Here is a 10,397-nt window from a genome sequence, read left to right on the forward strand (position 1 = left end):
CCGATGTAAGCGCACTACCTACTCCTAAGCTGCGGGTGGGTTTTTTTTTTATATGCAGACATGAGGCTGTATAACGAAGGCTTTAGATACCTGCTCCTACATTCCGAACTTTTGTTGATTTATTTGAAACTTCATAGGTATCATGTAAAAATATTGAGTATTGAATCGTATCGAATCGTATCGTGGGGAATTCTGAAGTATCGAAAATAATCGAATCATTGGCTTAAGAAATCGATATTGTATCGAATCGTCATGAAGACTCCGATTTACACCCCTAGCCTATAACATCAAATACATCGATTGTCATCAGATGTTGCACGTCCATAGTGTCATATTTGCATGCACAACACTGTTAAAGAACCTGCAAGATCCAAAATGTTTGGAGAGTCAGAGCTCCACCTTTAAGATATGTGACAGAATCTTACACGTGTGATAACTTTGTTTTTCAAGGTAATTGATTGATTGAAATTGAACAAGTTGTGCAGATGTCAACCATTTAAAAAGTTGATATTCTTTATTAGTATGGAATCTGATTGTATGATTAGCCCACACAGCAAAACAAGTGATATTGTGTCATTCAGGTTTATTTGTGAAACCACAAGGCAATAATATTCTGTTCACAAAATCAAATATTAGAATGCTATCTTGGTCTTAAGGAAAAGGAGAACAAATGATTGGGTATATCCAAAACTCAATCAACAAACCACAGTGGCATGGAAAACATTTAATGCAGTGAGTGTGATTGTGCAAGAAAGTATGTTGGTGAGAAGAACAGAGCAGTATAATCAGAGGTAGAAGTGCACATGAAGGCTAAGAAGGCATTAAAAGGGGAAAAAGGTAATGCCACTATGTGAGACTAGCTGGGCTTGTGCTTTTGGTCTGGGAGGTGGTAAAGGAGTTTGCTTCATATGCGTATGTCTGTCTCCTGTAGACAGCCCAAACCCACTCTTCCAAGTAACCCTTTGGCTCCCTCTAGTGGTCGCAGCCGAAGAGGTCTGTGGACACCCTCTTGGCCTCAGGGACAGCTTTTGCGGCTTGCATGACCATAAGGCTCTCAAAGTGGTAGAAATGGTTGCCAACAATAATCTTGACTCCGTCAAGCCCACACATAGCAGCATCCACGTACTTGAAGAGGGTGAAGGGACCATCTTTAATGGGTACTCGAGGTGTCGCCTTCATGTCCACTTCATAGAGGGTTTGACCTGGATGCACACAATTGAGTAAAATTGAGTGAAAACATGTCGCAGAGCAAAATCAGCAGTAGAACAAAAGTCACAAGTCATGAAGTATAAGACACACCTTTAATCACATGTACAATATGGTTATCTTTACAAATAAAAGCTGCATCCACAGGTCCATCAAGACCAAGCTCATCTTTCAGAGATTTGGGGTAGCCTTCCAGGTGTGTGTGTGGCTCCCCAATCTTGTAGACGAACACCTCATTGTCCTGCAAAGAATGATATTCATCCTGTCATTCATCCTACCATGTCTAATATGATTTTCATTCTTGTTCTGAGAGTTCATTTATTTTTTGTTAATCTGTACAAATATTGAAGAGTATAGTAAGAGTTGTAGTCACACCTTGATCATGTGCATGTGGCCTTCATAGGCGAAGACAGCATCCACTTCACTGTGCAGTTCCTTGAAGGCACTTTCAATGGTATCAGAATGCATTTTCTCTCCCTCCATACGCAGGAAGTGGTGGGCTTTAAATGAGAAGAACAGAAAAAGACGTGTGATTTGGACCAGAGGATAAAAGAGAGATAAAATAATAAAAGTGGAGCAGAAATGGTGTGCATACTGTACATTGATAGATAGATAGATAGATAGACAGATACTTTATTGATCCCCAGGGGAAATTCAAGGTCTCAGTAGCATATAGACAACACACACATTCACTAACAGCAGAAAAAGTAATTAAAAGTATATAATATAAGAACACAACTAAGCAATAAGGACAGTAGAAGATAAAGAATATACTAAATATACTAAAATACAACTTATACTAACTAACACTTAATATAAATCAATTCTAAAAACAGTATCCACATAGTGGTGATTAATCAATCAAGAAAATGTATTGATAGAGCACATAGACCTCATATCATACTCACATCTGAATGCATAAACATTTCCATCATTATCAGATGCAGCTGCATCAAGGTGCACATGGCTGCACTGTTCTCTCTCAATGTGGTTAGCTGAGTCACCTGAGGAGGAAACAGGGGTGTGAAGAGAGTGCTGGCATTTGCTCATCACACTACTTCATGAAGACCTATATTACCTGTCTCTTGTTCTTTCCACATCATTTAATAGCTCCTAATTCATGTGTAGAAATGCTAATGGATTTTCATCATTGCTTTACGACAAAAAAAAAAAATGGTTGAATCTTTCCTTTGACTCACCAAACTTTGAGCATCTCATGAAGTAATCACGCGCATCCTTGGGGTATCTGCCATGTACTTCTCCTGTCATTGGGTCAAACTTGGAGAACTGGTGACCATGGAAACAGTAGTAGTGGCCAAGCCAGCGAAAAGCAGAGGTGCAGTTGGGCATGCTTGTGAACTCCTTCTCATCTAACTTCTGGGTTTTCACATCGTAGTGCCATATATCATCACCTGGACAGGAAAAAAATAATTTACAATGTAAACAAAGAACTGAGTGAAGAAATTATTTTAGAAGACATTTTTTAAATGTTTTCCCCATTTACCTTTGAAGAAGATAACCATGTTGGACTTGCAGTCCTCCTCTGGGCACACCACAGCAGCATCTAGATGGTCGGGGACCCCAGGGAAGACGTCTTTAATGTCCTTAGGATAGCCTGGCTCCAGGGTGTGGTTGTAGTAACTGAAAACTTTGGTGTCCTTTGAAGAGTATAGGAAAACAGGACAGATGGAGTTTGAGGAGCATTCTGGGAATTTTAGACACACCAACTGCCTTTTAAAGGTTCCAAAAAAAATGAAATAAGTTATTATACTGATGACCTTGTTATTAGTTACAACAGTACCAGGAAGAAGAACATGTGGTCGTGGTGCTCAGGAGAATCAGGAAAGTGCATGCGGAAAGCAGCGTCCACGTGCCCCAGGTGGTGATGGTCGTCCAGCTCAGAGAAGGATCCATTGGAGAGTTCTGCCTTTCCATGGAAGCCTTTGAAGACGTGATCGCCTGTAGGAACATCATACAGTATGATGAAGTTCTATGACTTAATCCTGGACATCTACATTTTGGCTTTATTTACAGTGATGTGTGAACATTTTCGCCAGCTTTTACAAAGTTATACTTTCTTCTGTGTAAGTGGTCTACATATTTAGAGTTTCAACAATCCTTTTGTTTACGCTTTTGTATGTTGTTGTCTGTTGACTGAAAACTAAACTGTGACTGAAAACTGAAACTGTGGTCTGTGGATTAAGTGGTCTGTGGATTAAGTACACATATACAAAGGTTTATTTACCTTTGAAGAAGTATGGCGTTCCCGTCTCAGTAACTGCCACAGCATCCATCTCCATTCCGTCACAGCGATCAAGCACAGCACCATGATGGTGCTTGGAGTGGTCATGTGCTGGTTCATCTGCATTAAAAGGAGGGAACATTTTGTTGTCACCCTGTTGTAATAGCTGAAACCACTGAATTCTAGCTTGATGCCTTACAGAAAGGCAATTTGAAAAACAATGAAAGTGTCTGTGAGGTCTTTTAGTAAAACAAACAACAACAAAAACCTATTGAACAAATCCATCTATTTTTGTATCAGCTGTTATTTTGTGCCAAAGACAACCAAAGACAGTTTTTATATAAACAAAGCAAGAAACTTTCCGTGGAAAATATGTTTTTCACTCCAACGTAACTTACCTGCCTGTAGATGCTCCCCCCCATGATGCCTAGACAGAGAAAAGGAGAAAATGACTATGGCAGAAATATTAAAAGCACAAGGATGTTCTGTGAATACAGAAATAAATAAATTGAAATAAATAGTAAAACTAGTGGAGTATTTTGGTAAGAGAAAGATCAGGTAAAATATGATGAAAATTACTTCCTACAGTAGATAGAACAATCAGTATCATGTAAATGCATGGATCCACGCAAGCAAGCAATAGAATGAAAATGTAGAAAGCTTTTACTTACGAGGTGGAGAGGCCCAGGGCCAAGCAGAGACACAGTGTCTGGAAGAGTAGCTTCATGCTGAGCAGGACCTCTGGTGCAACCTCTGGAGAGAGATCAGCTGGACAAGGTGCCCAATGTGCCAGTGGACTCAAACTTTTATACCCACACCAGGAGAGAGGGGAGGCAACACAGCCTGGCACAAGCCGCACGCCCACGGTTTACAAAGCGTGTGCAGGGGTGGGCACTCATCGGCCTCCACTCCTCTGGCCCCATGGATGTGGTCAAGGTGCATGCATTTCAAAGAAAAAGACCAAAATCTTCCTCCCTCCCACCACAGGGCTATGGAGAAATCAATACTCAAAGGATTACATAAGGCCCCAGGGCACTTTAGTTATTGCTGATCTAGGTAATCTAGGTAAGGATGTAAATATTGACATTAATCTTATTTTTACAGTGGATTGATTAAAATCCTATATTGTCATTCCAACAGTGAAGAGAAACAGACAAAACAATGTTTATAAATTGGAGAGATTTGTGAAGTGTGCATATGGCACCTCAATGGCTATGGTCAAGGCATCAGGTAAAATGAGACCATATTCACTTTTAATAGTTATTGTGTTTTATAAAAAATTGAATATTGAAAGCACCACAGTGGTCTATGACTGATTCTCAAACCCCGACCCTATAAGCTATGAAGAGTTTTTCAGGGTCTGTATTTTCCAGTGTAATTAACTCAATTTCAGATTTGAGGACTTTTTGAAAAAATATAGCTACTGGGAACTTCAGAGGAAATTTGGCATATCAGGAAACATCTGATATGGCACATTTTCTAACACATATATGCATAATATCAGAGCAAATTACAGCAGAACCAGAGAAAATCAGTCAGGATGTGATAAGCTTAGCCTAGGGTTATTATATTATTATTATTAATACATTACATTTAACAAACACTTCTTGACCAAAGTGACTTACATTTGCCAGCTATATTACAAGGGATGACATTGTCCCTGTAGCAACTTGGGGTTAAGTGCCTTGCTCAAGGGCACAACGGTGGAAGCCGGGAATTGAACCGACAACTTTCAGGCTACTGCACGCTAGCCCAGCTCTTTAACCACTACACTACCACCGCCAATGTGAATGGTTGCAGGTTTTGTTCCTTAAGCTCAGCTGGGAGATACTCAGCTCACCAATGCCATCCACTCAGAACCACATGACACACACAACAACTAAGGTGTTTGATTTACCTGGACTGCGAGAGTCTTTGGATAAAAGTGTATGCCCAATAAATGTAGAAAATAAATGTAAAAGTTTTGTCTTGAGTCAAGGAGATATATTTTTCCACTGACGGATGCAGGTTCTCAATAAAGTGGTAGGCTACTTACCTGTAAATGAATGGTAATATTGTAGACAACGTATGTCCAAAAAGTATTTTTAAACATGAGTTTATCTCAATCAGCACATGAAGTGTATTACATATTTACAAACAAATAAATCATCACGTTGAATTTTATGTTTTAGTTCAAAGGAATGTAATTATGTGACACTCCTAAACAAGGGCCTATGCAAATCTTACTGTATGGTTACGACTATGGATAGACTGTCCCATACAGAGTTGCCAGGTTCACTTATTGTAAGCAACTTGGGGTTGTTTATCTGTAAAGTCACTTATACATTTTCCTCGTAAATCAAGACTGCACAAAATAACCCATTAATAACAGAGTTTCTTTTGCTGGTCAATAAGAGACTTGGGTTAGGGTTAAATACATTTTTGGCCTGGTTGCTTATTTTTCTCCCAAGATCTGGCAACACTGGTCCCATGCTGTGACTCTGAACCCAGAATATTCTAGATGATGAAATGCATTATTGAATGTTTTTTGGTTTCTTGCTGAACCAGAAGCCTAAATAACACAGAGTAGCTAAAACAATAAATAAACATGCATTCACCTCTATCAGTCTGTCACAATAAAGGTAGATTTGCTGATCATTAACATAACTCTCTCTCACGCTCTCTCTCTCTCTGTCTCTCTCTCTCTTTCTGGCTGTCTCTCCATGTGAAGTTACTAATTATCTTCTTAACAAGTCTTTCTAAATGTAAATGGAAATATTACTGTAAATCAAGTTTGTGAGCTAAGATGAAGATTTATTTCCCAGAGTTGGCACAGCTACAGTACACTGTTGGCTCTGAGTCATGATATCGAAGGGCATAAAGATTGTGCGCATGGCTAGTATTTACCCAAACACACACATTTACAGAGGTCAGGTAAAAGTTGCAATAATTTGTTAGATAAGGCAGTTCTTTCAATAAAGACACTATTTATGTGACATTGTCAATATGATTGGCATCACTATTTACCACTACCCACACACCACACACTCATGCAATGGCACATTTGTCACAGCATGTCTCTTTACAGATACATCTACACTTGAATACTCATGGGGTGTTGGGATCCCTTGCATTGGATAATGCAGTACAGCAATATTTGCATGTTCAAAATGTTGCATTTCTGCACAAACATGCAGTAAACTGAAGTATTATGTAGCGCAATGCAGTTTTGTTATGTCCAAAATATTACTATATCCTGAGTATGAACTGCAAATTCCTCCAAAACTGCAATTTTGATACTTAGATTCACTAAATTCAGCATCCAAAAGGTGGAATGATTCCTTTATATAAAATCAAAATGTGTAGCAAATCGAGGAACGCTCCCTGTTTGCAGCAGTCATCGCTAATAGATAACTCTAACGGTATAGAATCTGGACTGTGCAAGTACTGAATTCACTGACTCGCAAAGTCACCTGAGGTTAAACCAATAGACTGTCAGCAACTATTACCAAGGATATACGTTTACATCCAAGAAATATTGATTAATCCCCCTTGACATTTTAAAAATATTTACACAACTTCTGTTTTTCAAATGAATAGGACTGAGACCTCACCCAAATGGCAAAGAAAATCATGATACAGATCTGTCCAAGTGACCTTTCTTTTACCACTTTTAAATAAAAAAGTACATTTGAACGTCTGTGTGCTCTAGAGACTGTAGAACTCATGGCAGATATAGTGGATAAGTTGTAGTGGAGCTACAGTAGCTCTAAACAAATATGGATGCATTTATTTGATGTAATTCCTTTAGAGATGTTTGCTTGCTATAAATCAGTGATAAAGAATGAATTTGTTTTAAAAGTAGGTGACGTGATGTATGTGTGGATTCAGGTGACGTGATGTATGTGTGGATTCAGGTGACGTGATGTATTTGTGGATTCAGGTGTGTCTTGAAGCAGGTCAAGCTCTCAATCTTTTCTTGGCAGGAACTCCAGGTTTTTTGGTGCTCTTGTACAGTAACCTTTTTGACTATGCATGCAATTCCGGGTTTAGCAATGCCTCTAAAAAACTCAAGAACAAACTGTAAACATCACATGAGGAAAGGCCTGTTTGGGGCCTACCAGCACCTCATGGTTTCCGCCCTGGACCCCTTTTGATGAATTTTCCCTTTCTCCCATTGGATATATTTTGTGTTTGGACACATTTTCGTTGTTTTGTATTTGTGTTGGGGTTTCCCCCACATTTTCTATGAACATTCTTGGAAGTAGGAATTACGCATGGGCTGGTCGCTAGAGAAGGCAATGCGCGGGCTGGTCCAGGACTTGGAGGTAAGCTGGTGTCCTCTTGCATTTCATCTCCTATTAGTTCGTACACACTGACTGCCACACCATTGCACACACTTAGGGAGGGACTCTGGTCTGGGCAGCACATCTAATTTCCCTAGACTTAGTTCGAGCTTGTTGCCAGGCCACCTCTTCCTAACAATGTGTTTATTTTCATTTCATCAATGTGATGAATTGTCTTTGCACAAACACACCCACACACACCCACGCATGTGTACACACACCAGCCAGGCTCCTCACCCATACCAGACGATCAGCACACATCACCCCCATTCTCCATCAACTCCATTGGCTACCAGTTCCGTCCCGGATCAAATACAAAGTACTACTACTCACCTTCAAAGCCCTCCACAACCTTGCTCCCCCCTACATCTGTGACCTCCTGACCCCTTACACTAAAAAACATTGGGTTAAAAACAACCCAATCACTGGTAAATAGTGGTCGAGCCCAGCACTGAGTTATATTAGCCCCGAAAATTGGGTTGTTCGGTCAACCCAATGAGTTGGGTTGATAGCCTACCCAACAATTATGTAGGTTTAACCTAACAGTTTTGTTACGATAACCCAATGTTTGGGTTAGACTGTCTTATTCAACCCAGGATTTATATTATTTTCACTGTCATTTCTGGGTTATGCTGACCTAATTTATGGGTTATTCTAAGTATCTTATTTTTCTCCTTGATCCAATCATATTAATTGATAATAATTCAAATAAATGTTTGCAAATCATTAATGTTACAATATAATGTTTTAAAATCCATCCAATGGGCAACAATAGCCATGCAATGAAATAAAACAGTTCGACATTTATTTATTTGGCAGTTTATTTTTTGAACAGATAGCTAGAAAAAGCTTGTGATACTTCCATGAATGCAGGCAGATTCCACCGTCCGTTTTGGGGATCACCCCTGTGAATCAAAGAAGAAAAAAAGAGTGCATTAATCACTGTTATTTACAGAACTTTATATCAAGATTTTCATGAACCATTATCATTGAATGATGTTGACAAACATTAAAAATCCACCAGGAGACAAAATATTAGCAACACACTCGGAAACCATGACCACCTATGGAGTTGTTATAATAACTTGTAGCTTCTAGTTCTAGCTCTAGATGCTAACGTTACCGGGTAACGTTAGCTAAATGACTGTCTGATGCTACAACCAAAGCCCGTCTTCTAGCTGCAGCAGAAGGCTTGGATGATTGTGCTGGCTAGCCATCTGCCTGCTGGCTGTCTCTGCTGAGGCCCTCTAGGTTAAAGTGTAGACGATCCAGACGGGCTTGCTAATACCTAACAGAGTCTGATCAGACCCTCACGTTGCCTGAGTCACTGACCGGATGGCCCTTTCCCCTTTATACCCCGAAGTGCACCCAAGGCCAGGCTGACTATACAAAGGGTGCCATGCCAAGATCAGGGACCTCTGGACTGCATGGTACTGATGTCCTCTTCTTTCATAATGCCCTTGCGCTATAACATTTGTCACAAGTTACATTGATGTATTTAAACAATCATTTGTTGTTGTTGTTTTGTTAATGCCAAATATCAAGATAATGACCAGGGTAATACATTGTATAAACCAAAATGACACTGAAAGCATAAAAGCATTCTCCAATTAAGACCAGGATGCAGAAAAATAGCAGAATTTTTCACTACCAATCAGACCACACCAGACTAACTGAAATGCATGCTGCATGGGAAGGACTGCATAGTGGCTGTAAGCTGTGGAACTTGACAAAAACACAAGCTGATGTTGAGATAAGGAAAGAAAGAGGAATAAAATTGACCAATGACTGCAGGAAAGACAACTATCCATGGTATATTTTCATTTTATTGCACAGCTTTGAATAATATGGTTGAAGATGGCTGTCAACAGTTGGCAATTTATCAGCATTCAAAGATAATAAGATAAAACTACTACTAATAATAAGATAAAACTTTTATTTCCACTTTGTGTTGTGTTCACCTTGTAAAGTTGCTACTTACCCTATGATAGGCTATTACCAGCTGGTTATAAAGTCCAGAGTTTTGTGAATTCTTCGCTAAATGTAAAGAATTAAACCAAGGATAGAATAATGTAGACTTGAGGAAAGTTGAAGTGCAGAGAAAGGTTCCATTTGCATTTTTTTATTATCAGGTATCAGTATTGTCTGAAACTCATTGAAACTATTAATAACCAAAATAAAGTATAAATTAAGTATAGTCTATGTATCTACTGTCTAATATGTTAGACTTTTGTGCTTTATTTTTTGATGTCAGAGATTTGTTCCAAGCAACTTGTTATCTACATGACCACTACTGCAGAACTACTGAAAAGGTTAAAAATTGACTGTAGAGAGAAATATATGGAGATGTATTACTCTACCTCTACTTTTGGCAGCTCATTTAGGCTACCATGGAAAGCTATCCTGAACAAAAAATCAAGATAATTCCAGGCTTCTTTTAGTCAGGCTAACACCAGACTGCTTCCAAAATCTGAAGTGTGATTGAGGATGGCTCTGAGGATCTTTCTAAGTATATATACTCTTTTGATCCCGTGAGGGAAATTTGGTAAATTCATTCTAGCCTGGGTAAGCCCAGCTGAACCTGTTGGCAAATCCGAATTTGCTCTACTGGTCAGTCTGGAAAG

At 39.2% G+C, this 10,397-nt stretch overlaps 1 protein-coding gene across 1 annotated transcript; it reads right to left on the reverse strand.

Annotated features, from left to right (window-relative positions):
• Positions 1 to 576: 576 nt before the first annotated feature.
• LOC143099718 (hemopexin-like) lies at positions 577 to 3,559 on the reverse strand. Its single transcript, XM_076262643.1, has 8 exons — positions 3,452 to 3,559; positions 3,008 to 3,165; positions 2,711 to 2,864; positions 2,406 to 2,618; positions 2,115 to 2,210; positions 1,582 to 1,706; positions 1,300 to 1,447; positions 577 to 1,202 (listed from the first exon to the last, which is right to left on the reverse strand). Exons 1-8 carry the CDS (start codon positions 3,504 to 3,506, stop codon positions 973 to 975), a joined length of 1,179 nt encoding a protein of 392 aa, XP_076118758.1. The 5' UTR covers positions 3,507 to 3,559; the 3' UTR covers positions 577 to 972.
• Between the last annotated feature and the right edge of the window lie 6,838 nt (positions 3,560 to 10,397).

Source organism: Alosa pseudoharengus, unplaced genomic scaffold (genome assembly GCF_046254945.1).
Source record: "Alosa pseudoharengus isolate Yale_2024_CS ecotype anadromous, Long Island Sound unplaced genomic scaffold, YU_APseudo_1.1 YU_APseudo_1.1_scf_3, whole genome shotgun sequence".
In the NCBI taxonomy this organism is placed as follows: domain Eukaryota; kingdom Metazoa; phylum Chordata; class Actinopteri; order Clupeiformes; family Clupeidae; genus Alosa; species Alosa pseudoharengus.